The sequence below is a fragment of the Aspergillus foveolatus genome, assembly GCF_047715535.1.
Source record: "Aspergillus foveolatus strain CBS 279.81 unplaced genomic scaffold BDW70scaffold_46, whole genome shotgun sequence".
Lineage (NCBI taxonomy): Eukaryota > Fungi > Ascomycota > Eurotiomycetes > Eurotiales > Aspergillaceae > Aspergillus > Aspergillus foveolatus.
Genome location: NW_027396110.1, coordinates 53,140 through 80,093, shown reverse-complemented (window position 1 = coordinate 80,093; position 26,954 = coordinate 53,140). Strand labels below are relative to the sequence as shown.

Sequence of the window (26,954 nt, the reverse complement as noted above, 5' to 3'; positions counted from 1 at the left end):
AGAGCCGCTCTACTTGTCGTCTGTCGGCAATAATCATCATGGTTTACGGATGAAACTGGCACTGACAGCCTCGGTCTTCATTACGGCAGTCAGTCAGGTACGGAGGACCTGAGTCTGACTGGAGCCTAGGCTGAGTCGACAATGAATTGACACCTCATGCTTCTGGATGAACTATCGCTTCGAAAAGTCATCTGCCTGGCTGTGCGACCGTGCCGCTGCCATGCGACGGGTACTTCAGTTGGATCCAGCCTCGTGGGACAGCGGGCAATCGAAACGGACGTACAGCGTACATACATGCATACATGCTCTGGAGTACGGAGTACACCGATCTGACTTCATACGCCCATGCAGACCGGGGATCACTCTTGACGCACCAAGTACACAGAATATCTGATCGGTAGAACTATGCCTACTGTGTATACCACGAGCTCATGGGGCCTCGCTTAGGTAACTGAGGCGACGATGCGGCCGGGCACTGCGTAGACCGCAGACGCCAGAACTGACCGCGGCACAAGCTAGTCGATTGGCTCTCAGCTGCCGGGGACGCCCAGGAACCGGGACGAACTATTGATTCAGAATGTCAGTGGAGTTTTCCAGTACGACCGACTGCGACTGTGACGGCGAGATTCAACCCTGAACCCTCCACAGCAGTCGTTCTATGAAGCTCATTAGAAAAACGGGAAGTATTTGAGATAAACCCTTGTAGTGCCGTGCACGTCCGCAAAGCGATCGTCATGGCCAGGCCGGCGGGTACCACCTGTGCTAAAAGGGGACTTGGATATCTGCCTCAGGCATAAATTCCAAATTCGTACCGAGGATGCCCAACATTAACTTCAATAATGCACCGACTCGCAACTCCAATCATCGTTAGTACTGTTGTTATTGCTGATGACAGCTGCTGTGCAACAACAACAACAACACCTCCCTATACCGGCTAACAGCCAAGAGTACAGACCAGGAACCCCTGCGCTGCAGAAGGCTCAGTGTACGGTACGGCAGCGCAGCTGGGAGTGGGATCCAATGCGAGGGTGCCTCGTCCGCTGTGGAGCGAACGGCGCTCTCGCATCCCGCCGCTGCTTCCTGACTGTCGGGCCTCTGAACTGCGAACGGCCGAACCAGGCGGGCGGTCCATGCGTCTGTCAAGATTTGCAAAAGCCAAAGCAACTACCCAGACTGTAATCTCGAAACTGTTCGTAATGTATGTAAATATACGCGTATGGCCATCCACCACCAATAGCAAACCCGTATTTCGAATTCCTCATCCCACACTGAGCCAAGGCGCCGACTTGATCATCAGGAGAACGAAAAAATAAGTAAAGATCGAAAGTGTTCTCTCAACCGGACCACCCGCGCACGCAGGATGTATGGTAACCCTCCACAGAGGATTAGGCTCAGACAAAAGCCGTACCACTAGCAGCTGAAGGTCTGCAGTGGTGAACGGCGGTGGCCATTACGTTGCCAATTCCACCCTCGCCATGAACTGCAGGTCGTACTGAGCCGAACCCTTGGCCTTGGTTGTGACGTCGAGAAACCTCCGGCCTTTAATTTCATGATTGTGATTGGATGCCTCTCTATCGGGCTTCAGTCTGCCCGTTCGGGGACCTTCAGCTCTGTGGTTCCCGATCGCCGGCCGCGCCGCGGCCGCCGCAAAGCCTGGGTGCCTGAGGCGTTTAACGTGCGTGTTTTACTTTTACGACGGTAGTAATACGTGACCGTGACCGGTACAGCACTATTATGTGCATAATTATGTGACCTTTATTCTCACCTTGCTGTCTGTCGAGTCAACACAACACCACATTAATGGATCCATGGGTATGATAGACCCCGATCTGTCACGAATAGGGATTCTGGAGGAGCCCGAGTATGACCGGGTTTCGTGCTACCAGCCTTGAGCGCGCCTCTCTTCACTGCTCTCCAGTGCTGATGGCAGAAGGGCACCGGACAGAGTCGTCGACCCAGACTCCAGGCCCGGGTGAAGAGCGCAAAGCTCAGCAACCAAGCTATCGATTTCTGCTCCATAGGACCTTAGGTTTGTGACAACTGACACTCACATGGAGGTGGATTGCCCGTTAAGCCAAGATCAGAACTGACAAATCATCTATATTCAATAGCTCGATACTCATAACTCTACTTGGTGCTTTGGTGCACAACGAATCCGTGATCCGTGGTCAACAAAGAATCCAGCCCTAGATCCAATTCTTCACCTCCAGAAACTGCAAGAGCTCAAGTTGACCACGCTTGCGGGTTTCTTTGTCTGAGTTTGTTCTGCGCTCGAGCTTACCCTATCCGAGTCTGCGCCCCTGTCCATTGACAGCCGCAAGTCAGTGCGTGAGTTTGGCGTTGGCGTTCACGTTGACAAATAAGCTTACAACGAACGGCGTTCCATGGAATTGGAATAAGAGCACCAATGACTGGGGGTCGGAAGCCCTTCTCGGCCTCTGATTCCAGAGGTTTGCCTTGTGGTTGATTGAAGAAGGTTACGTAGGCGGGTTCTCCTTTGTTTGTCCCAGTCACGGCAAACAGTTATCACGTCCTTCGACCAACCATCGTATGGTATGCCGAGTTCTTCCCACGGCTACACCAGCAGAAGGATGAAAGGAAGAGGCCAAAGCACAACTATCGCCTTCAACTTTGCCAATACACCAAGCGCCCAATCATCCAGGGGCCAAGTCTTACTCGAGCTGGAATAGTTTCAAGCCGGTATCGCCGTCCTGGATTCTTCATTTGTTGTAACCATGATTCATGGAAGCCATGGCCCTTTGGAATAGATGCTCCGCTGTCAGCCGGAGCTCGGAGCCTGGACGATCTGCAAACGCTCAGACTCAGATTGCTGAACCGTGGGGTCTTCCACCGAGCTTATACTCACCCACGGAACTCGATCATTCAGCAGAGGGAGCGCCAGGTCTATCCTAGACTGGCCCTGGCCTCTTTGCAGTCCATTGTCCGCAACGGTTGGCGTTTTGTTCTGTGGTTCGTATCGTGCTGTTTCCGGTTTCTTTTTTTACATTTGCTTTTTTTTTTTTACCTTGATGTTTCCAGCATCGTCACTGAACGTATATTCGGCACGCGCAACCTAATATCACATCAATGATCATGCTGCGGATCGGATTGGACGCCCACCCCCCATAACACTCTATGCCCACTACGTACGTCATGAGCCATATGACTGCATGATACATAGTCAGGTTAGGCCACACTCCGAAAAGGGTACTCTATACGTATTGGAACTGCACATTGATTGCGACATACCCGCGAAATGAATATTCTGTTCCATTGTAAGCGGGATCATTGACGCTTATAGATTGCTATACTCATCTAGTACTACGTATGCACATGTCTACAATGAAGAAAAGCTCACTACACTGGCCCCTGGATAATGCCAGATTTCGTACTCTTTATCACCTTTCGGATATACGAGGGAAGTCAAAGGAAGTTGGCTGATCAATCGCCAACGGCGGTAGATCACAGAACGGCGTTCGGCTGGCATCCAGGCTCTTAGCCAGGTCAGACTCACGACTGCAAGGTCTAGTACATAACCACGGCATCCAGGGCCGATTGCTGAAAACTTGGACGACCGTCCGGGAAGATGGATTCGAATCATGGTTATAGATCATGGATCATGGATCATGGATCAAGGATGTCTAAGCGACGTTTCTAGGAAGTTACTACTAATACGCGGAATTTCTTTTTTTTTTTTTACGGGCTTGTTCGGGTCTTAGCAGTCATCACTGTAGGTCAATCGTCACAGGGACTGACTGCATGGACATTCGTGTAGATATGCCTACGGTGTATTCTTCTAGCCTGTCCAGTACCCTTCTCGATCTCGAGCAATCGAGGTAACTACCTACTAATCCCGAAATCAAATGCAGAACCACAAATCAAATTCATGATTTGGGAGCAACCCCTGCAGCAGCTCATTACTATCATCCACTGTGCATATGATACGTTCGAGTCATGCCACGGGGCTGGGCCACGGCCCATCATCATCAACATCACCACCGACGGATCGACAATCAACGATCAAGGCGTGCACTCGGCCATCGTGGCGATCTGATTGATTCTCGATTGAGTTTCCGGGCCCGAGCGCAGTGAGTCCATCAATTGGAAATGCAGTTGGATAGGGTGGGTGGAGTTGATTTCGCTTCAGTGCATGTGCATACGATATAGATCGACATAGTTCGCATATTGCTTCTTCTGGAGGCCATGATTGCAGCAAATCATGCAAGCACCTTGGAAGTTAGAACTTTATTTCGGCACTCTACCATCCAGTAATTGCAACGGATACTGCTAGAATGTCAAAGGATAACTTGCATTATTCACAGGTCTGCATCCAAGGCACGAGCTCGCACTGATTGAGTTACCACAATGGGTCTCGTGATGGCCCAGAAGTGGCGACAGGATCTTCCCGTTTTGGGTTGTATTGGATGGTTGGATAACTAGACTCTAACAAAAACAGGCATCGACTCAATAGGACAGTCGACTTCGACATCTTGTCCTCCCTCGTAGACTTCGTTCTCGCCACCATTATCTCCATTCCAAACCCTCCACGACGCACCCGCCGGCAAGTAAACAGAGATTCTCCGCTGTCCTGCCTCCAAAACTGGGGCGACAAGGTATTGCGCTCCGAAAAGATACTCCGAATCGACCTCCCAACTCCTCTTGTCGTCTGGGAACTCATAGAACAGGGTTCTGATGACGGGCGTCCCCTTCTCATGTGCCTCCTTCATCAGCGCTCTCGTGTACGGTCTCAGCTTCTCACGAATGAAGATGTACCGCTTGCAGATCTCGTACACCTCCTCGCCATACGACCAAATCTCATTGTCTGCGCCGGGAGCAGTCGGCTGGCCCTCTGGTTTGGGTTCACGATCTCCATGTAGTCGCATTACGGGACAGAATGTGGCCCATTGAAACCATCGGGTAAACAACTCGCGGAAGGCAGGATCGTCCGGGTTTCCGCCATGGAAGCCCCCAATGTCTGTCGTCCACCAGGGGATTCCTGCAATTCCCATATTCAGGCCCGCCGAGAGCTGATTGCGAAACGACGACCACGACGAGGCGATGTCGCCGCTCCAGACAAGAGCGCCGTATTTCTGGCTTCCTGCCCAGGCGCAGCGGAGCAGGTTGACGATGTCTGTCTGCCCCGCAATTTGCATGCCTTCGTAGAAGGCTCGCGCATACTCCTTGGGATAAGTGTTGCCGATCTGCATGTTGCTGCCCGCGTGGTAGCGGTAGATATCAAAGTCGTAGATGGAGTATTCGGGCTCTGCCTCATCAAGCCAGAAGATCCGGATGCCTTTACTGTAGTAGTGCGCCTTTGCCTTACTCCAGACGAAGGATCTCGCGGCGGGATTCGTGGCGTCAAAGTGCGTGATGTCGCCGTCGCATTGCATGGCGATGCGGAGGCCGCGGTCGTGGCGGATCAGGAGGCCTTTTTCGAGCATCTCAGGGTAGTTCTCCGAGGCTGTTTCGACGGTTGGCCATATGGAGACCATGAGCTCGACGTTCATCTCTTGCAGCTCCTTTATCATGGCATCTGAACCGTCAGTACTCGCTTGCTCATCATAAGGAAAACTTACCCGGATCAGGCCAGAATTCAGGGTCAAACTTCCACTCGCCCTGATGTTTCCAGTGAAAGAAATCACACACTATAACATCCAGAGGAATCTGCCGCTGCTTGTACTCCCTCGCTACATTCAATAATTGTTCCTGGTTCCAGTACCGCAGCTTGCACTGCCAGAACCCAAGCCCATATTCTGGCATCATTGGCACATACCCCGTCACCCGGGCATAGGCCTCCTCAATTTCTGCAGGTGAGTCCCCCGCAACAACCCAGTAGTCCAATGCCTTGGTCGAGTACGCTTCGAAACTCATCGTATTTGTTCCCAGCACTGCCCTCCCAATCGCTGGGTTATTCCACAGAAACCCATACCCACGCGATGATAGCGCATATGGCACACTAGCTTGAGAGTTTCGATGCGCGAGCTCAATGTCGCTCCCTTTCAAATTCAGGCCTGGCTGCTGGTACTGGCCCATCCCGAAAATCTTCTCTTTAGGATCGAGCGACTCGAAACGCATGGTGAGATGGAAATCGCCGCCGAGAATAGGCCGCAGCTCGCGGGCTTCAATCTCCAAGGCGCTGCATTTCGGATCTGTCGGGTCGCGTCGGTGCCGGGCGTACTCTTCTAGCAGCTTGGTGCCTTTGGAGTTGTAGATGGTGAGCTTACCGCGTTTGGTCACGACGCCTTTAATCTTGCCGTTGCTGATAGTTGCTTCTCCGTTCTTGTCTGAGGGAAGCTCAATTGCTGATTTGTCACTCTGAGGTCTGGATGAAAGAGCCCAGTTCTCTGCGGGCATGGCCGCGAGCTTGGTAGCTCTGACGCGGAGTGCATTCTCGCTCCAGGGCTCGACCCAGAGCAGATGGTCATCGAAGCGGAAGACGAGCTTGTCACTGTCGGAGTAGAGCATTGTTAGGCTTCGGGAGTTGCAACTGTGGTTGAGACATTCTCGAATAATGAGGGCCTGCGGGGGAAGATAAATACCTTTTCAACAGCAACAGCTCAGCATCTGCTGCATCACTCCACAGGACAGCATGGCAGGGCGTACTCCAAGATCGGTGGTTGGGCACCCAATGATATAAGACCACTCAGAAATACTGGAATGACAGCAACGGCTTTGGAGAAATCCCATTCGATGGATGAATAGATTGCTGCGGGGAGAAAGATGGCTGGTTGTTGAATAGGACATTCAGCCTAAACTCAAGACCAGCCAGGAGTACAGGACCAAGCAGACCGCCAGAATTGAGTGTCCAATGAGAGTCGGATAACTTCGAATTTATACAGGGTTCTTGCCATCCTGCTGTCTACATTTGATCTCAGAGTAATCTTGACTCTCTGAAGACAGTTTTGATGACAACCAGTATAAGCAATGATATATAAATGCACAGCAGATCGGACTGACCATCCCCCAATCCTCTACCACATTGATCAGATCCCCAGCTCCTCTATAGGATTTGGTGAGATCCCAGAGAGTCCCTTCCATAAGCAAATCTAACAAGCAGCCGGAACAGTATCGACTACCGATCCAGGCAGTGATTGCACAGCTAAAGTTCAAGATCCGCCCAGAAAGTAGTATTCTCCATCTCATCTGATCATTCAGTATCACCATTGACTGGACTCGATTGCAGGCGTTTGCAGGGCTGACGCTATACATTTAGAGGCACTGGCTGTCCTGAACGAGATGGCAAATGCTTAGGCGGACGCTTCCTCATAGGTGCCCCTGTACCCTGCGAGCAGAAACCAACACGTGCTTCATATATAGAGGGGCGACCGCCTCTTCCGCCCTACAGGACTTGTATCGGTGTTAGTATATGGCTTGCTGCAAGTGTCTCTGGGCTCCTTCCGTGGAAAGGAAGTTGTAGTAACAATACCTGATGCCAGCTCGTCGTCTTGATAAATTGGACCGTGGGTCCCCGTGTTGATTAACCCTAGATAGCGCATTGGAGTCGATCTTCCTTCCTATCATGTAGAGCCACGTCTATCATGTAGAGCCACGTTCTTCTCATCTTTTTGATTGAGTGGTATGGCGGCTCTGAAGGAAATAATGAGGCCCAATTTTCAGCCTGCCCGCTAGGAGCACCTCATATATGGTCCTTGTTCACCAGCAAAAGACACGGGACGATGGCGTACATTTCACCGTAGAGGTATTTCGTCCTGTTTCTCGAATACCATATTTTGTACATTTGAGATATATACTCGCTGTTGCCTGATGCCAGGTATTGGGAAAGTTGCTTGCTGACAGTCCCATCCACTCGGACATGGTTGTTTTCTTCCAGATCCTCTCGGAAGAATCGTTCCTGCTTCAGTCCCTCCTTCTAATGTATCGAAAATATGCTTGTCGACAAAGATAGCTGGCTGGCCAAGCACACCAAACTGAAACAGGATTCCAAGCCTCGGCGAGTGTATATACGCATTCCTTCTTTTGACATTCGGCAAATAATACAGTAACGTTGTCGCGTCCAAGGGATTATCGCCAACTAAAAACTGTGTCAGTTAGGCTCATAGTAATCAATAAGCCTTAGCGGTTTTCTGTACGGCGAATGCTTCAAATTGAACCTTCACCCGGGCTTGTATAGTCACTTGCTCTCAATGTTGCGATGAAGGGAAAGGCTCCCACAGAGAGAATATTTGCGAGTCAGCAGCAACAATAAGCCGTTCGACGAAAAGGCTAGAGGCCTGATTTTGGTTCTTCACCTCATTTTCTGGTCGGGACAACAAGCGCGGCTGGCCGATGTCCAAGCCCTATCTCAAAGTTTGAAGGTGAGGACCATATAATGATAGTCTGTCATACGCACTGAAGACCGAAGAGTCAATCTGACTGCCCGACAGCCACACACGGAGATGTAGTTCTCCTTGAGAATGATATTAGCTGGGATCTTTCGCGGCCAAATCCCTCAGACGATCGTGACCGCGAACTACAATTTGGTTCGGATCAGAGTCTCGATACAAAGCAGAAAGCGTCCATTTTCAGAGAAACGTAGGCTTTCGTTGGCGTAGTCATGAAGCTTCCTGCTCCTCGTCGATTCGATCAGATTATGAATATCTGGTGGCTTTACAACTATATCCATGAGCGAGAAACTGGAACTTTGCGCGGCGGTTGAACCGTTTCGAGATGTAAGAACTGACTTATATGGCCGAGGATCCCCCAGCTCAGTGTGCAATCGCTGCCGGCTCTTCATATATCATAAACCTTTTGGCGATGTGGTTCAGCAACTCACATATGCAGATGAAATTTGCAGTTGTACTATGCTACTGAGCCATTTGATGGTCTCCTAGTACCGGAAGAAGCCAGCTGCTTAGCGGACCTTGCGAGATAGATAGTAGTCGTCGCTGGAGACCTAAATGAATCATCCAGTAGCCATCTCGTTACTAAGGAGATTCACGAGTAAGGCTGTTTAGCATCTGTTTTCCTGCCGGACCGCTCACGCCTTATGATCCATATTGGCTGGTGGCAGCAGCAGCAGCGTGAACGCAAGGGACCTTCGGTTGTCCACTGCTTAGGTTTCTGTTTGAATGTACCCTCCAAATCCAGGGATCGTTATTAATATTAGTTCTGCGTTCGGAGGATACCACGACAGAAGATCTGTTAGAAAAGACCACAAGATGTCTGAGCCGCAAGCCCAGCGCTGAGTCGTACATTTTCCAAAGGTGCGCTGACAAGGCCAGTATGGAGAATGAGCAAAATCACTTCTCGATCATGTCCGCAGTTATCGACATCAATTTTGAGGGCGCTGTCTCTGCAAATCCGGCTGCGAGGCCACTGAAGGATTTTAAAGCAGCCGTTTGGTTACGCAAACGAAAGCAGACAATGCCATTTTTATCATCGCGGCCTAAACAAGGGCGTAGCCCATAATTTGTAGATCCACTTACTCGAAAGCAATGAGTTTGTTTGACTAGTAAGCTCTATGTTCGAGTGTGGTAATGGCAATAGAGGTTGTTGATGCACACAAGCAGACTAAATTGTGGATAAGCGGTTAGTGCCCAGCACTGCCTGCAGACAGCGCGGCGCCGCGTGGGCGAGCTCAAGATCGAGACTCCGCATTCCTGGCAGAAAGGCCCGCCACCAAACTATTTCACCACCAGCATTTAAGATTCCAACCTCGTCTCTCTCTCCCTAAACTGCTCGTGGGCCATCTCTCCGGTGCTGGTTGACCGGAGATGGTGTGTTTCCCACCCATTTCGCACCCTCCCAGCACAGCGTCTCGGCCACCGTCAAGATGTCGTCCCAACCACCCACACAAGCTCAACTGAATCTGGCTGCTCTCGCTGGATCTCCGTCACCTCGAACAATGCGAAGCCTGCGGAAGATTCAGTCTCATCAACACCTCTCCTCTCGACCTCCTCTGATCTCCCAAGTCTCCTTCGATAGCGCCTCCGCAGGAGGCGAGGAGCTCTCCAAACCGGCTCAGCTAGAATCACCCGTCCGACTACGAACACATCGCCGTGCAAGGTCAAACAGTGATGCGTCGTCTCGTGATCCTCCGAAGCTAACGGCACGGCGACCTGGAAGGAAGACCGGCTCCGGCATTGGGTTGAAGAGATCTCTTCTGGAATCACTATTGCGGGACGGTCCTCAGCAGGGGAATGTCCAAGAAGCACTCCAGGAGTTGCGGTATTTGGTTCTATCAACGAGAGTAGAAGCGGACGGTGATGGCATGGTACGATCCCTCAGCAAATATTCAGCGTACCTTAGCCTCCATTTGCCTCGTTATCAACTGACCCCTTACATCCAGTCAACGTACCGAGTCTATTTATGGCTGATCCTCCTGAACATTCCTCCCCTTCCCACCGATCGCTATCTATCCCTCATTCATCGGGGTCGTTCTCCTGCGTATACAAAAATCCGCAACGATACCTTCCGCACTCTAGCCACAGATCCGCTTTTCAAACGCCGCGTCACGGAAGCCAGTCTCATCCGGTTGCTCAACGCAGTCGCATGGAAGATTCACGATGCGAAAAACAAAAACAACCTCAAGTCGCGTTCGTCCTCTCGGAGGCGTGAAATGGAACTCCTCATCAACACCCCGCCGAGCATCGCTGAAGAAGAGCCGTCTGCGGACGATATGACTCCCGACAGCATGATCAGCAGCAATGGTAGCACGTCAACAGTCAGCCCTGGTATCACCAACGAGACCGCAATATATGTGCAGGGCATGAATGTCCTCTGTGCACCTTTTCTTTACGCGGCCCGTAGCGAAGTTGAGGCCTTCGCACTCTTTCATACTTTCATCACCCGCGAGTGCCCTGGCTACATCCGCGGCGCTATGGACGGTGTTCATAGAGGCCTCAACCTCGTCGACCGATGCCTGGAGATTGTCGAGCCAAAACTCGCGGCCTACCTCTTCTCCAAGGGACTACAAGCGAAGCTATACGCATTCCCATCCGTTCTGACCCTCTGCGCCTGCACACCTCCCCTACCGGAGGTCCTTCATCTTTGGGACTTTCTGTTCGCTTACGGGCCCCACCTAAACATCCTCTGCATCGTGGCGCAACTAATCTTGATGAGAGACACCCTCCTCAAAAGCCAAAAGTACGTATAGTCTCTTGTTATGCTTTTTCCCCTTCACCTTTGACCGGCCAGCCAAGAAGTCTCACGAGGCTCGATTTTTCGGTCGACCCCTCACATCCCTAGCCAAGATGGCTTGCATTCGGATCCATCGCCTGCTTTTGCTCTAGTCGATCTATCAATTCACTAACACTCTTGTCAATAATCCAGTCCAAACAAAATCCTCCGATCGTTCCCGCCCCTCGACGCTAAAGAGACGATCGCCCTCACCGTCCTAATTGTCCGCAAGATCCCCGAACCGCTCTACGCCGAACTGATCGATCATGCTAAATGATTCGCACTCCTGCACTATTCTCCACAGCTCACCTACACGTACACACTACCACGCATCAGAATGTAGATGCTGTACGTAAACCAATCCAAATTATGGCTCCGGCCCCGGGCTGCACTGGGATGCATTAATAATACTTCCCACTTATCTCATGCCCAGCCAGCCAGGCTTCGGACGCGACCCGCTTCGTCTGCATCTCCGAGTCTAGCGAATGCTGTACATCGGCTCTTGTATTATTTATTCTTTCTATTGACCTTTTTTGTTTAGTTTTCCCTCATTCCGGCCCTGTTCGGGTGTCTGTTGCATGCTGGTTAAACTCTTACGTCCTATGCATGGCATCGCTGCTTTTCGTTGCGTTTGTTTATTGCCTCTCTGATTCAGCTTATGGAGGGAATTTTTGATGATAACATGATTGACCCATTGAATGACTGATACGGTTGAACTGGTCAAGTCCAGGCTCTCGGGGCCTGAGCGGGTGCTAGGTATACGCACAGAGAAACGGCATAACCTTGTGTATAGTGCAGGCCCCATCGAGGAAAACCTTGAGTCCAGGAAAAGAAGGGAAATGATTGACACGATGTATTCTACGCTAAGTAACATTCGATGACTGATGAATGAAATGAATTATTTGTTGCGTTGAGTTGCATGAGACCGATATGAGTATGCCACAAGGGAAAGGATGTTGTTTGGTTTTTTATGTCAACATTTATACGCCTAAACTACTGAACATGGTCAACCCACCTATATAAAGTAATAACGCTGTATGACAAAAAAGCTTACAAGACAAGAGAACCAAGAAACATTCAGAAGTCATCACCTGAGATAAGAGCGAATAAATAAAATAAAAAATGGGGTAGGGTTTGGGCGGTAGACTTCTAGCGGAATGGCAATGTATCAGATCGCAACGGCAGTCCTCCCTCCGACACCAGACCCATTAACGACCAGTGGCCGGCAGATGTCAACTGGCTTAGACTTTGGTTTGGCTTCGGGACATGGGTCAGTAACCTTGCATTGCGGAGACTCGCTCTCCCGAGTTTGTTCGTCCGAGTCTGAGCTCAAGGTCTCAGTTTGGGACGGAGTGAACTGCAGTTGAGCCGCTCTACCTACAGAAGTAGGCAGCTCAGCTGCATTTGAGTGGTATTGGTCAGGAGCAAGATCGTATGAGAATGTGTGCGGGGTGCTCTTGTCAACCTTGACCCGGATCCTGAAGCGCATGAAAATGGTGTTGTTGTACAGTGCCACGACCCGTTTGGCATCTTCTGCAGAGCGAAGCGTGACGCGCGCAGTGAGTCTGTTCCGAGTGGTCTGGGAATTGGATATGGTGTGTGGCGGTAGAATCTCACACTTCTCTATAGCAACGCTTTCCTGCAGGAAGTCAAGTAGGTCATGCTCTGTAGTTGTTGGGTTGAGGTTTTGGATAAGGATGCTGCGGCGCAGGTTTTGGCATGGGTAAGACGGGGAGGTACTGCTATAGGCGTTGTAACTGTGCATACCTTTGCCTGGGGCGGTGCCGGGATGACTCTGTCTAAAGCTGTTTGCTATGACGGGTGGGTGCATCTGGTGGGACATGGCATACGGAGGGATAAGACCGAAAACCATTGGGTCGCAGAAGGAGGGCTGGAGTGTAGGCGAGTTTGGGACGCCTGAGACTGCTTGATATAACGGGTCCGTAAAGACTGGCACGTAGGTTTGGTGAGAGACATATATTGGGTTGACCATACCACTGTAATCTGCGCTGTGGTAGGTTGGGCTCGAGGGCACAACGGGTCTTAATTACGATTAGCCTAGACACTCAACACGGACGGTGAGGAAGCCTACTCAGTAGGTACGGGAGAGGGTGGTATAGCGCTGTTTCGGGCCATTCTTGGCGGCGGTGAATACCCTGTGACATAGCCGGGTTGTATAATACAAGGACTTTTTGTAGGACCTGCAATCGGTCGAGTCGGCGCACTCGTTCGCGCAAGGGTGACCACCAGGCTCTGCCCTTCCCAACCGTTTGTGGATAATCTGTCTTTAAGGGCACCTCTCAGTCATTGACCTTGATGGAAGCATATCTCGTACTTACGGTATGTCCTCCAAGCCTCGTCCTCTTCCTTCACGATGATTTGCCCCAGCCCAGTAGGAAATCCATGGTGATCATCGTAGACCACTGCTTGACGAATGTGCAACGCAGTTTGTCGGACCAAGTCCTTAAGTTCTTGCCAGCGACAGCGAGGTGGGATCTGCCTTTCCAGTAAGCCATGGCCGCGGTGATATTGTCCGTTGGAGGAGTTGAGAGAACTCACCCCCTGGAGGAAGAGCACGTATTCCTCCTCGGTCCCCCTATTTCTAGATCCACGACCTTTTCCGCGTGGAGGGAAAGACATTGCTTCGGTAGTACAGATTCTGCTTTGGTGGATGAGTCGGGGATAATATAATGCAATATTGCGGACCTTGAGCGAAATCACGGGTTCCTATCCGTTGGGCAGTCGATATCGCAACCCCGGAAAGAGTAGTGACACCAATAAAACGACGCGTGAGACACTAGATCTTGCTCGTCTATCGATGCAGGGATAATTGGGGCTCGTTCTCTGCTTCTGACAGGATGTCCTTGTGCCGCTATTCTATCCCCAGGCGTATCAACGTCAAAATAGAATCGCAATCCCAGGGCAAACAGCAGACGGTACCTTAAGGATGTAGCAACTCTAGGTCGCAAACTGAAAAGCCAGTAAAAGATAATGATGTCCCTGAGCTTTAAGCAAGAGCACTAGAACGAGTAGAAAGAAGCAGCAGGTGGCTTGGGATGACAGTGCTTCGATCTCCATCGAGTCGAGGCACAATAACCCGGGAAGAAGGGCAACAGCCACAGCCGCCGGAATGACCGTCTAGATCGGCCCAATGACAGCCCGTCACGACGGGTGAAGCAACGGGTGGCAAAGAAGTAAACAGTTTGATGAGAATGAGTTCTTCATCGAGGGGTGGATGGCAAAGGGTAGGCAACAAGAGCGTCACCGACAGATCGCTGAGCCCGCTGACGAATGACAGGGGCACAGCTCTGGCGCCGCAAAAGCACGAAGATGTGTCAAGTCGACTGGGATCTGGAATCGAGAGGATCGGAGCCCTAATATGTCGTGCATGATTAACGATGAAGAGGTCTGGGAGGAGACGGAGGGAGCCGAGGAGATGGTAAGGGAAGGAAAGCGAAGAAGCAGACAGGCCACGGCCACAAGCAGGCTGGAGAACTTTCTTTTTCTCCCTCAATAGTCCATCCATCCATGATGTACTTTTTCCTCCATCCTTTTTCCTCTCTCTCTCATTCGCTTTGGATGAACCAAGCATACATACGCTGAGGATTCAGATACTTACATATCCAAACTCTAACAGCCTATCCAACAGTCACATTGACAGATTCCCAGTCGCCCGCAAGACTCGGCCTCGCACAAACCTCGTCTTCTCCAGATCTCCCTCGTCGAATAACACCGTCAATTCCCCAGGCTTAGTCTTGGCACTATGGACGTTACACCGCAAGATTGGGCTTCGGGCCGTTCTCCAGGGGAAGCAACCTGGAGCTCTTGAAGCTGGGGTGGAAAGGCCGTCTGAGTGGCGCTGCTCTGACCTTGCATAACCTATGGGTACACTGTGCAGTCACCAGTGGCTGGTTGGGCATTCCAGTGTCCACAATGAGGCGAGACGATCTGTCCGAGCGTTCAGTGAGGGGTGAACGTTGAATAAGTTGGTCGAGGTTTGAGAGGCCGAAACCAGGGAATCAGGCAAAAGCAAAATACTCACCATGGGCTCCATATGGACTTCAAGGCTTGGAGATAATGCGGGTGCAGTCATGATTGGCGGCGGCTGGACGAGTCTCGCTTTGTGATTGCTTCAAAAATAGATCGCTTGTGAGACAATTCTGATGTATCAGGTCCGATGACCCGCACAAATCCAGGACAAGGAGAAGGATCGATTCTCATCTCTCTGTTTCTAACCGACATGGTACAAAGCGAACAGACACTCCAAAGTGACCATTTGGGTCACCGCGAAGCACAGCAGCCCTCTCGAAGCATTTGAGGCTGGCAGGCTGCAGCGGGGAAGCGAGGCCATTCCCTTCTCCGCTCTTCATTACGAAGCCCTCATCATTCCAAACATCCGGGATGATCCCTGACCGTCCTTCGCATGAGAGATATCAATTCGGCTACAACAACGCGACGACCCTCTACGTCGGGTAGGCGCATAGTAAGGCGAGTAATATCCTTTGTCATTCCTCATGAAGTGAAGCTTAAATATTCTAACCCAGTTGAACGGGCGACAATCTATGGAATACCTGCCCGTACATGAGCATTCTTTTGTTGCTGCATCTCATTATACATGACTGTGGTCCCTTGATCATACAGATGCTGAACGGGTGATTGATGGACCAATTTCAACAGCGTAAGACCAGTCACCGTCCACCAACTACTAGATGATTCACAAAATCACTGCAACCACAGAGCAATCGAAACAATACCTAGGTACACTTGTTATCTTTCGCGTTCTTCCAGGCACTTCCAGAGGTTGTGCCAGAGTCCTACACTTCATCGATAGACCTTAACGCCTGCGTCGTTGTGTATGTGAATCACCAGCAAAGCTTTGGATACTCCTGAATTCGTTTCCCCTTGTGATAGCGAGCGGTCGGTCAGCGCCTTCGGAACTGGACATGTGCAAAATGTGTCTCCACTCCAAAGTTCAGGGCCAGAAGTCTCCAAGTTTTTGAGTGAGCAACCGTTAGAGGGCTACAGCGATCGTTTGCCAGTACAAGTTGTCAGCCTGCGGCCGGCAATAGTGAGGAAACAGCACCCACTGAGTTGATATCCATTATACATTCCTGGAAGATTTCCCAATGTTGTTTTCTGTACAGAGGTACGCCCTGATTGCGTCGGCCGATTCGCGTTCGGGGATAAGAGCATATTGTATCGAACATCATGCTGCGACCCTGTCAACTTCTAGCCAAGACACCGTGCGCTCTGGCTGGACGGGAGCTGGCGACGAGAGCAATCTAGCTTTTCAGCGCAAGATTCAGCCTTACAGCACTCGTGGGATACTTCGCAGGTGGCGATGCTAGGGAGGTTTGCCAACTTGCTTCTGGACGCTTAATTATCGATACGCCAAAAGTACTTATTTTTATGGACATGCGATGCAACAGTCTTGACCCTGTCCAGCGCCCTCATTTGTTTGGGAGATTATGCAATCGCAAATAATATACCATGGCCGCCGCCGTGGTCACAGACAAGCAGCCAGGCCCAATTGTTCTCAGTGCCTTTGGAGGCTACGGGTTACCGGCGACTTTGCCTGGTTGGTAAGGAGGATTTTCCTTTCGACCTGCAGTTCTGCATTCTGCCTTTGTAAAACACATACGGTAACCGCCCCGACGGTACAGATAGCCGCTTCAGATCCTGGAGAAATTGCTGCCTTGTGAAATCACACTTCTACATGGTCAGACACAAAATACCATGCCATTGCCCATAATAGTGCCAATCACGTCGCGTAGGCAACAAATTCTGAGCTTCACTTTGAGGTTCTCACATGAGTGGTCACTTGGCATGGACTTGTGAACTTTTGATTCGGGTCCAATCAGCAGGCGCCGGCCGAGCCTCCCCAGGGCGAGACAAGACTGAAGTGGTGTTGCCGAACAGCATTGGCAACGTGGCTCATGCGCTGCTTTAGAAAAATCTCGAAGGTACTACGCAAACCGTGAGCCTCTTCAGGTTCAACTCTTACTGGACAGAGATATGCACGACCCGAGCCTCTCAATCCCGTGCACATTAATGCGTGGAGTCAGCAGCAGCAGTCAGCGCTGTCAAGGGATGCCGAGCGAGACCGAACGTGCCAGGTCTCAGCCCGGTGAGATGGAACTGAGTTTACCGTTTCAACGAAACGCCCTAACGAGGATATCACATGGTTCAGGATGTAGTCACGCTGCTGGGTGACTCGAGTTTAGCTCGCCCTTGACAGCATATTTCGCCTTGGGACCAATTCCGCAAATAACCGCCAACATTTTTGAAGAGTCAAGACAAGCACTCGGCATCTCAGATCAACATTCAGAAATCGACACAAATAACGCTCAGATCAGTTAGAGCATAGCCGAAGCAGTGGCGACAACATGAAACAACCCGAAAAAGCTCTATCGATATCGGCCCACCGATCAACAATGGACCCACAGTTTCGGAATTGCAGCTCGAACCCAACAAAAAAGAATAGGGGACTCTGTGGTTGCCAATTCGCGGTCTGCGCTCTTTTCTTTGTTTTTGTGTCCTGATGGCTTGTGGCTGTGGCTGGCTGACCGACAGGCCAACCTGGATGATCAATGTAGGGCACAGCTGTGACCCGCCACGGCCAGGCACGGTCTCGGTGTCTCACTCTGACGGCGTTCTCCGAGCTGCTAGTTTTTCTTGCTTTTTTTCCCTAATCTTTTTTTCCTGTCTGGAATGAAGCTGCACCCTGTCGATATCAGTCTAGGTTCCTCTGATTCACTCAAAGCCGACTTCGGCCCTAAGATAGATGCTGTAGCAGGTTAGTAGCGTCGCAGGCGCGACAGTGTAAGGCGATTGGTGGGCTCCAGAGGACTCCAGTTAGGGGCTCCAGAATTACGGGATAATAGTAGCGCACGACCACTACTGCAGACGAGCACCTAATACTCTGCAGTTTCACCGTCATCTACATTCCCCCACAGTCAAACCCTGGTTCCCGAGTATTTTCCGATCGGATTGACCTGAGATGCGGATCGCAGTTGAACATCTTTAACCCGCAAGGAAGGAGCAGGGAGGCACATGGTGGCCGCGGAGTTGCGTGCTTGCAGCAAACCGCAAGGGGGCATGAATAGCCTTTCGATTCTCCAGTCTAATAGCTTGATGTAGTTAGCGACCTACTAGTCTCTGGGGCCTGTATACCCCGTCAAATTCAATCTTTCTCCAGATTCAGATTGGAATCTCGGAATCTTAGATTCTGGCAGTCACATGGGTCATGGAGCCAAAATTCTTCAATCGATCCACTGCGGGGTGCGTGGAATCTCCAGGCTGCAAGAGTGCTAGTATTGCAATGCTTTCTTCTGGAAAGGGGGAGTGAGACATAAGCTCGTATTTACGGACGTACGGGGTTTCTCAATGTCGCGTGGTTGTGGTGTCGATGTCGAAACTCAGACTCTCATCTGACTGTAAAGCTGAGGGGACGGTAATCATTTGGATCGAGGACCGACATTCTGGGTGTCCAAAACTACTCAGTATAAGCCATCGTATGCAGGCGCTTCCTCCCGTCCGAGTGATCTACGAGTTCACCGCAGGCGTGGCGAAGATCTCTGGGGTTTACCGCAGATTAACATTGCGATAGGCGCGTCACATTACTGATCTGGGCTCTAGTCTAGCATCATAATTGGGCCGTTTCAGTAGCTTCAGTAGTTTCAGTAGTTTCAGCAAAGTGGTCCTTATTGAAACTGGAGAACAGAGGAATTTGTTTGCCAAAAATGCTTGCGTTCGTAGCTAGCTAGCTAGATACACGGAGTGTTGCGATCCGAGCCAATTCCACGTCATATTACTTTCTCTCCCGGCGAAAAAAAGCGCGACCAAATAACAGTCCGAGTGTAATCTATTCTATTGATGGAAGATGAAATGCGGGGCCCCCGGTTGTCTATTTCCGAATGAATTCCCAAACGTTTTGTTAAATCGTGGTAGAATTCGTAGTATCGCAGGTTCCAATGTGTATCGCGTGCGACCGGGCCGATAAGCGAGTGAAGCTCATTCGGACTGCATTTAATTGCGACTGGTATGCGGAAACACTGTCGGAGAGAGCGACGTGGCTGCGGAATTATTGATAAACAGTGACTGGACCTGCCAATGCTATTTGGCCTCAACGAGGCCATTCTGCGCCAGCACAGTGAAGACGTTTCGAAACATGTCTGAAGTATCGAGGTGTCCAGGTAGTCCAGGGCGAATGTCATCCATTTGTTGTATGACCCATCCGGCGAGGCCGACGATATCGGTGCCGAGATCCAGGTACTATGGCTTCCCAGTCTATAAATGACGAGAGGAGGGTCCGGTGTGAGTTCGAGTTCGACTTGTAGTAGTGTATGGTTTCGATAACTGGTGTCCGACATCGTTGCGAGGCAGAATAGAGTATCGCGTCGTAGCCGTATTCAGAAATCCATTCGTTCAGCGGATAAAGCCAACCATCGAAGCACATCTACTACAGTAGTAGCTGTTCATGCCGAATCGAACCACCCCAGGCGTAGAGTCACTCTCAATACTCAGGCTCTTCTGGCACCTGGAACATCTTATAATCTGTGGATAATCTCTATTAGTAAATGGTCCCAGATATGCCAGAATAAAACGGAAAGTGGTTCCTACATCGAAGCTCATGGTTCCTGGGGCACTGGTGTTGGCGACGTCCTTTCCTGTGCCGGCGCTGGAGGGAGGGCGGGTGACCTGGACAGAGGAGGAGCTCATGGCGGTAGATGTGACGATCGGAAAGCAGAGGCGGCAGAGTGTATGGATTATTTTGTAGTTTTGGTCGGTCGCTAAAAGCAGAAGAGTAGAAGAAAGTGAAAGATTGTAGAAGCGGAGGGAGGCGTATAAGTAAGTATTTAGTATGGGCCAGGCCGGGGCAGCCTTAGAGTTTCAATCGACCCACCCCTCAGGCTTCCGTTTTTCTCGCTCAGGTCCCTGTTTCCTCCCCAATTCCCCTTTTCGGGAATTTTTTTTTTTTCCCTCTTTATTTAATAAAAAGAAATTCTTTTTTCCTTTAATCTGGCTTATTCTTCTTATGACCGACTCCTTCAAATTCTAAATTCTAGGCTCACCAGATACTCTATAGATAGCGCTCTTGCAATATTCACTGCTCCATAGTCGCTCTAGACTCTCAATCCTCTAGACTGTCAAAAAATAGTGGTCAACCACAGAATGTCACTGTGTCAACCAAGAAATCTGGCGGGCTGCATCCATGGTCGCATAGCGGGTACTAGTTGAGGGTTCTCCCTGCCCGCTGTTTGTACTGCATTGTTGATACAGTGTGGATGGCCTAATTCACATTTCTAGACTGTATGTCACCATACTTATGCTTGAGACTCGTCATCAGATAGCTTGTGCGAGAGATCGTGCAGATGGAATCAGCACTGTCGACCGTATGGTTGGGTCGTCGCTCGTCATTCTGTCGTGTCGTCATGACTGTTTAGCGATCGCCCAGATTCGCCCTACAGGTACAGAAACGCTCCGTACGGCAATCTCGTCACGGATCATATATCCAGCGGGGAAGTCATGTATCCATGGCCCCTCCAAGTCGAACTGTCAACCGGATCATCTTTCGCCGCATAGCTCAAGATCCATCGCATCGATGACGATAAATACCATGAACTCGACTCACGACTCTCAGCTGAGGTTTTTTCTTTTACCACGGTCTGCTCGTCCCCGGTAAATATAGCCCGTCGGGATGGCAGGGCACGTAAAACGTACTCCTTCGGCTGTGGCTGTGTCGGACAACAACCGTCGCCCGTCTCACCTCAGACTCAAACCATGAAGAATCAATTGACAGCTGTATCCCGGGTAATCAGGCAATTGGTGGGAGCCTATATGAGCGTTTCAAAGACGTCCATCCCGCCTCGTGCCTTCCCAACCCGTGCTCTCTAACTCAGGATTACTGGTATCTCTCCGGCACTGCGGCACACCACGTTCTCTGACAGTACCACAACGCAGGCGGCTAGACGGACTAATGGGGTAAATCTTCTCCACGTGATTATTTAATTGGTGGGCTACCTACCCGGGCTGGTGTCAGCTTCCAAGGCTGGAAGCTCAACCACGACCATGGTCTGACCTGGCCCAACCGATGTGTCGTGGACTCCTTATCCGTACGTCGGGTAGGTATCGAGCGGGGCCTTTCCTCGAATGATCATACTACACAGCACTGCTACACTAAAACCCTTTGGGCTTCTATCGAGTTAGTATCGAGTTAGACGACTTTAGCATCTAAGCTAGGGCACTCTTTGCATATTAATGCCATTTGAGGCATTTTATAATTTGCCTCAATGTGCCGATTTCGCCGACATCCTGGCGTCAATCCTGCATGACACTGATAAGGTATTGCACCTGTAACCCGGTATTGCCCTGGTGACGTCTTCGACTAGGACACGAAAGAAGAGAAAGAGTGAAATTTGGAGTCTTTCGCATTCCTCTTCCCGCCTGCCACTCTTACTGAGGATTCCTGGTCCATCTAGGCCACGGTTTGGTAGTTAGTGTACCCCGCGACCGTCTATCCACAGCGACTCCAACCTTGGCCGATGGGTCCCTGCGAGCTCTGCCCGCCAAGTCCCCTGGGGAGGCAGGCACTTGCAGTCTAACCGCGACGGATGAACCCGTATCGTGCATAACCCCGCATATCATTACGCAGTCTGGAGTGCAGTGCCTTGTGCTTCGATCCCGTCTCGGGCCTGGCGCCATTTATGGAGGGGTCGTGCGTTTCAGTCACGTATATATTCTGTCGAACGACGTTGCGACAGCAAGGATCCAGACCTAGTTAGATTCCAAGTGCAATGGCCAACAGGAGAAACAGAGAGAACGACCTTGGAATCGACCCCGGCACTTCGTCCGTCAGGACTCCTGCACGATGGCGTAAGTGTGCATGGGCCCTCGATGGCCCTAATGCACGTTGACCAAACCGTGATCTCTCATTGCTTCAGGGCAACCGGAACCCAGGCCACCAATAGTAGGCACCGTCTGTGCCAAGGTTGCTGATTTGACAATGGTTTGAGTCGATCAACGAGCAGCCAGTCATTCCAGGGGTATCTTCAGTCCATGGCCTCATGCGACTGGGATAATGCCAGATCCTCAGGGCCACGTTGTCAGGCTCTGACATCACCACTACCCCTCCCCCTTGAAGATAGATCACAATCGATATCAGCAAACCAGAACTCCTCGATCTCATCAAACCACGAGGACATATACCTGGCGATATGATATGGGATGATATCAAGTTATCAACTCCTTGCGTGAGCGCGACTGTGGTTATTCAAGCCCACGTCATGTTGAAGTCGATGGCTGACGACGGATTTGTCGACTTGAGTAGGCGTAACAAACGGCGTCTTCATTTGTCTATATCTCTCTAATTTAATCGATATTCCGGCCCATTTGCACGTAAACCCTAGCACACGGGACATGGACTTCACGATCACGCAACGTGATCCACGATAAGCTGCAGACAGCATGCGCTTTCTATAGGCAAAGCTTGAGCGCTCCTTCAACTAATAGGTGCCGTGGTCTAGTGGTATGACGTCACGTTGTGGCCGTGCCAGCCCCGGTTCGATTCCGGGCGGCGCCATTGCTTTTTTTTCCCTCGACACACTTATTCTATGGTGTTGTGAATGCCTTGTATTCTTAGTATTCTACGCTACATCATGCAAACGCCTGCTCCTATATACTATATGATGGTACATCACATGGGGAGGCTTGGCGTCCTTTTCGCTGAATATCGTATCCAACTCTTGTTGAGCGCATGGTATCTGTTGGAATATAAGGACCGGCATATTGCCAATTGGTTTTTATGGCCTAGCTGTACATGCTGACAGGTTATGAGCCCGGAATGGCTATATAAGCCCGGAGTCCGTTTGTATATACAAACGCCGGCCATAAGAAGTTGGTTCGATGATCGATTCCCACCTGTGGTACCTTTTCCGTAAAACCAGATCATAAGCAGGGTGATTAAAGGTAGCTACATACTAGCTACAGGTAAACCACCAATAACCCAAGGGACAAAACAGGCAATCAGCCGACCTTCTAGGGGGTGTGTTGGAATATAAGGACCGGCATATTGCCAATTGGTTTTTATGGCCTAGCTGTACATGCTGACAGTATCCTCCACAACGAATGGCAGGTGAAAGTTGTATAATCCAGCCACATTTATATATATAGTGTCAAGGTCGCCCATGCACGCAGTCGATCGAACTCCGATGATCAGACCTGCGGTTTCAACGTGTCTACAGAGACATCAAAAGGATGGAGAATATCAGTCACGCCAGCAAAGTCAACCAAAATACATGCTGTGGACAGCGAGTACAAAGCCGATAAGGCGAGACCAGACCACCCTGCCTATATTACTCGACCTCTACATCCGTCGGATAGTACCGTGTCCATTTTCAATGCTATCACATTTGACAAGCAGCACCAAAGCAGGTGCCGGCATTCCGTCCAGATCCAGACTAACGATAACCAAGAGAAGCGTCACGGCGGACACCGGAGTGTCCAGTCCTTATAGCGGGGCTCGTGGCTGGCATGTGCCCGTACATTTGCCACAGACAACAGTGCCAATGTTAACCAGGCCTGCCACAATCCGTCCACTGCATCCATGCAAACGATGCATCTTCCACCATGCCTGGGCCACCGTACTCAGCACAACATTCTCGTATCCACGTACCAGAATGCCCACCGTGACAGACACCTGCGGCATAGCGGGGGCCAGTCCCAGAGCCCTTGCCTTCAGCTATTCACACTCTTCCTTGGAGCTGAGTAGGTCCTGTACGGAAAGGACGGACGCCCATTGGACCCCGTCAGCGTTGCTTCTTCCCTCAAGGAACAATAGACTACAGCTTGCATCGTTACTACACCGCTCGGCTAGAGCTTAGTGGCCAGGTCTCCTATTCCCTAGGCATGAAGGACATGAAAGGCTCCTTTGGAAATGGAAAAGATATTGAGTATAGCTCAACTGTTTTGGCACTTCGTGCCAGCATGTCTTTGGGTATGACTACAGACTGCCAAGTTAGGGCTTGTTTTCAGCGGACACTCCACTTGCGCTGTCACATTGGCCTATCAAATCATGATAATGGAAAATGTTCTAAAGCTCGCTGGGTTATCAAAAAATCATTACATTGACGGTTCACAATGGGTTGAAGAGTTGCGGCTGTGTCTCTCCTTATAGATATTAATATGTACTATCTTTTTCAATTATCAGGTGCCGTGGTCTAGTGGTATGACGTCACGTTGTGGCCGTGCCAGCCCCGGTTCGATTCCGGGCGGCGCCAACTTCTTTTTCGTCTTGAATTTTTTTCTTTTTTGGTAGTAAAGCTCACTTTGCTAGATGGAGGTTAAGAATAGCTCGGACCTCTTTTTTTTCTTGGCAGGAGATTGGGATTGGAGCGAGATCTGAGTCTGGCCATTTGGTCTAGCCAGCCAATCCGACTGCTCTAACTCAGTTCAGTACGGATGCAGACTACTCGCCCCAGGCTAGTTTGCTCACGTCTGTATTTGGGACGCGTGCTATTAACCGCTTCCAAAAATCTCGAGCATATGAAGAGCCCTCATAGAAGCAGGACATGCCGGCTCAGGAGCGTAGCACCTCATGTCCGGCCTGAGTCTACCTAGATGCAAGGCTTCAACCCCCCAATTTCACGCAGACGATAGCGCAAGTATCTACGCACTTGGTTTTTGGGCGTCCAAGCGGAATTTTAATAGTATGGTCAGTTGTCTAATTATTAGAACTTGCCACTATGAGGGCATAAAAGGATACCAAAGAGATTGAGTGTTCTCTGCCCTGTACGCTATTAGGACGAAGAGAACTGTTTGAGCCTAATCAAGAATGAACACGACCAATTGCTGTATGAACTCGTGACTCCGAACAAGTAAGCGCAAAAGTATTGCAGGCTGGCTCTGAGTCTGTGGACGAGCCTCCGTTATAGTGACCGACTGCCCGAGGGCCGCGACAGTACCAGGACCACGCAGTTCTTCAGCACTATCATAAAACAACGGAGACGACAGGAAGATATCTGGTAGGAGGAATGAGTAACAGGACCGGAGGATACCGGGCAGTTGCCCGGAGCTCCTGATTGAGAGTCATCGGGCCTGGGCCTGATACTCTTCATTTAGGCAATCGGTTCTTTTGTCTCGAGATATTCTGGAAGGCCGCAAATGTAGTTCCATCGATAGACCCTAATATGACTTGATTTATCCCGTACAATTCCTTGAAATAACAATCCTAGCCAAGATTCGGTATACCATTCTCGAGCCATGGTGCTTGATACTAGCTCTCAGGCAGCCACGCCCTTATCATCGGCAGCACCAAAAGCCCCGGCCGTGGATAATTGATGCATTTGTGCGCGAGTGCGGCCCCATCTCCTTCTGCGCGCGCAATGTGCACAAATATGACTTTAATAAGGAGCTCCAGGGGCCCTTAAAGTCCATGGCACTTCCGTCGACGTCAGTGACGCGATGCGCTCACGGCCTGGGTATCTGACAGTGCGTCCTGAGAGGCCCACATTGACGTGATCTAAATTCCTGCTGGGTTCCCGCTGCTGTGTTCTTGACTGATCCTGGGCCTATCAGTTGACTTGGACATTAATGTTAAATGCATGAACTGATGTGGACTTACCCATGCATGTGGAAAAACAACAGTCAATAACTATATTAGCATATACTCTCAGGATACCGTGGATCCTTTGATGCACCTTCGTAGAGAGAGTAGATAGAATGCAGAGCCACTGCACTAGCGCAGCAAATATCATGACATATCGTCTATACAACGAACTCAAGGTAACGCTAAGTCAAAGGCTGTCACGCCTCCCCTGTCAGTTCTTCTGGATTCACTCTCCAGTCGACTTCCCAATACAAGCAAGGTAGACCTTCCATAACTTAGGCTCTGATCCATGAAATCAATACCCAATACTCAACAGAGCACTATGAAGCCAACCCTAAAGAAATGCAGATGCCTTTTACACCATTTCGCATCACCATTTCTCTGGATTTGCACAATGCATCAAACAAAGTCAAGCACGTCAGAGACTCCCTAGCGAGTGTCTGAATCCGACCCCCGCTACCAAGCGCCGCATTCCAGCTACACAGAATGGATCTTTCTGACTGTTCTTCGTTCAGTCCAGCTCTTCGTCCAAGATGCTGTCAGCTACATCCTTCTCTTTCTACACATCGTGTGCTCGACCCTCGGCCAAGAATTGACAGAAGCCACACTGTTGCGGCTGCTGTTATACCATATATACCCTGTGGTAAAATGGCAACAGCGATATTGTGATTCCAATATTACCGAGAATGTACGTATTGGGGTCTGTTGGAGAGACTGGTAAATCCTCGTGTATCGCATCTAACATGAGACTCACAGCCGCCATCTCGAAGGACAACGCACAAATCCAATCAACTTTGTAGTCGGCATGAGTACAACGAGGTCTGCTAGTCATAATAGACCGGTAGCTGTTGGATTTTGTTGAGCTAGGAGGTCTGGTTTTCTCTTGATAAGAATGCTTGGCTAGACAAAGCCCTACTTCGAGTCTTTGTTGACAGACTTCTGCACCCTACTTTAGGGAGTAAAAACAAAGGCAATTGAACGATACGGACGCTCTGCACCGCTTGTAATGGATAATAAAGGTTGACTCTGATCTCAGACTAGGTTCAGCTCAGATAGAAGTCTCGGATTGGTATGCTAGGCATGTGGGTTCACCTAAGTTGATATGGAAGATGTGCTCTGGGCTCAAATAAGGATATGCTGGGAGAAAACAAAGTTCTGAAAGTCGCAAATGTTAGCCAAAGAAAGAGAAAAGTTACAGCCATTTTGAAGGCATGGATATATACTTAAATAT

General features: G+C 50.3%; 10 protein-coding genes and 2 non-coding genes across 12 annotated transcripts; 6 read left to right on the top strand and 6 right to left on the bottom strand.

The window, feature by feature from the left end:
- Positions 1 to 1,400: 1,400 nt before the first annotated feature.
- On the bottom strand, positions 1,401 to 2,992 carry BDW70DRAFT_140892 (uncharacterized protein). The gene is made up of 2 exons (XM_073737695.1): positions 2,112 to 2,992; positions 1,401 to 2,029 (listed from the first exon to the last, which is right to left on the bottom strand). Exon 2 carries the CDS (start codon positions 2,017 to 2,019, stop codon positions 1,798 to 1,800), a length of 222 nt encoding a protein of 73 aa, XP_073593640.1. The 5' UTR covers positions 2,020 to 2,029; positions 2,112 to 2,992; the 3' UTR covers positions 1,401 to 1,797.
- A 1,444-nt stretch (positions 2,993 to 4,436) lies between these two features.
- BDW70DRAFT_169853 (putative glycosyl hydrolase) lies at positions 4,437 to 6,834 on the bottom strand (the record flags this gene model as incomplete). The annotated part of the gene is made up of 2 exons (XM_073742791.1): positions 5,577 to 6,834; positions 4,437 to 5,533 (listed from the first exon to the last, which is right to left on the bottom strand). Exons 1-2 carry the CDS (start codon positions 6,463 to 6,465, stop codon positions 4,437 to 4,439), a joined length of 1,986 nt encoding a protein of 661 aa, XP_073593639.1. The 5' UTR covers positions 6,466 to 6,834.
- A 2,621-nt stretch (positions 6,835 to 9,455) lies between these two features.
- BDW70DRAFT_89681 (rab-GTPase-TBC domain-containing protein) lies at positions 9,456 to 11,517 on the top strand. Its single transcript, XM_073745141.1, has 3 exons — positions 9,456 to 10,213; positions 10,289 to 11,085; positions 11,272 to 11,517. Exons 1-3 carry the CDS (start codon positions 9,773 to 9,775, stop codon positions 11,393 to 11,395), a joined length of 1,362 nt encoding a protein of 453 aa, XP_073593638.1. The 5' UTR covers positions 9,456 to 9,772; the 3' UTR covers positions 11,396 to 11,517.
- BDW70DRAFT_89685 (uncharacterized protein) lies at positions 11,386 to 12,032 on the bottom strand. The gene has a single exon (XM_073745142.1). It carries the CDS (start codon positions 11,990 to 11,992, stop codon positions 11,639 to 11,641), a length of 354 nt encoding a protein of 117 aa, XP_073593637.1. The 5' UTR covers positions 11,993 to 12,032; the 3' UTR covers positions 11,386 to 11,638.
- A 108-nt stretch (positions 12,033 to 12,140) lies between these two features.
- On the bottom strand, positions 12,141 to 13,758 carry BDW70DRAFT_169851 (RNA-binding protein; the record flags this gene model as incomplete). The annotated part of the gene is made up of 4 exons (XM_073742790.1): positions 12,141 to 13,160; positions 13,211 to 13,403; positions 13,458 to 13,614; positions 13,678 to 13,758. 4 exons carry the CDS (start codon positions 13,756 to 13,758, stop codon positions 12,287 to 12,289), a joined length of 1,305 nt encoding a protein of 434 aa, XP_073593636.1. The 3' UTR covers positions 12,141 to 12,286.
- Positions 13,759 to 19,233: 5,475 nt separating this feature from the next.
- Positions 19,234 to 19,839, bottom strand: BDW70DRAFT_162212 (uncharacterized protein; the record flags this gene model as incomplete). Its single annotated transcript, XM_073741091.1, has 2 exons — positions 19,234 to 19,392; positions 19,741 to 19,839. The coding sequence occupies 2 exons, from the start codon at positions 19,837 to 19,839 to the stop codon at positions 19,234 to 19,236; spliced, it is 258 nt and encodes an 85-aa protein (XP_073593635.1).
- A 503-nt stretch (positions 19,840 to 20,342) lies between these two features.
- On the top strand, positions 20,343 to 20,957 carry BDW70DRAFT_89632 (uncharacterized protein). The gene has a single exon (XM_073745140.1). The coding sequence runs from the start codon at positions 20,447 to 20,449 to the stop codon at positions 20,801 to 20,803; it is 357 nt and encodes a 118-aa protein (XP_073593634.1). The 5' UTR covers positions 20,343 to 20,446; the 3' UTR covers positions 20,804 to 20,957.
- Positions 20,958 to 22,503: 1,546 nt separating this feature from the next.
- BDW70DRAFT_140879 (uncharacterized protein) lies at positions 22,504 to 22,890 on the top strand. The gene has a single exon (XM_073737694.1). It carries the CDS (start codon positions 22,648 to 22,650, stop codon positions 22,804 to 22,806), a length of 159 nt encoding a protein of 52 aa, XP_073593633.1. The 5' UTR covers positions 22,504 to 22,647; the 3' UTR covers positions 22,807 to 22,890.
- Positions 22,629 to 22,699, top strand: BDW70DRAFT_t141. Its single transcript has one exon. It is a non-coding gene; the product is annotated as a tRNA-His (tRNA).
- A 41-nt stretch (positions 22,891 to 22,931) lies between the features above and the next one.
- On the top strand, positions 22,932 to 24,266 carry BDW70DRAFT_140878 (uncharacterized protein). The gene has a single exon (XM_073737693.1). The coding sequence runs from the start codon at positions 23,304 to 23,306 to the stop codon at positions 23,997 to 23,999; it is 696 nt and encodes a 231-aa protein (XP_073593632.1). The 5' UTR covers positions 22,932 to 23,303; the 3' UTR covers positions 24,000 to 24,266.
- A 58-nt stretch (positions 24,267 to 24,324) lies between these two features.
- BDW70DRAFT_t142 lies at positions 24,325 to 24,395 on the top strand. The gene has a single exon. It is a non-coding gene; the product is annotated as a tRNA-His (tRNA).
- Positions 24,396 to 25,869: 1,474 nt separating this feature from the next.
- On the bottom strand, positions 25,870 to 26,884 carry BDW70DRAFT_140877 (uncharacterized protein). The gene has a single exon (XM_073737692.1). The coding sequence runs from the start codon at positions 26,553 to 26,555 to the stop codon at positions 26,346 to 26,348; it is 210 nt and encodes a 69-aa protein (XP_073593631.1). The 5' UTR covers positions 26,556 to 26,884; the 3' UTR covers positions 25,870 to 26,345.
- Positions 26,885 to 26,954: the final 70 nt, after the last annotated feature.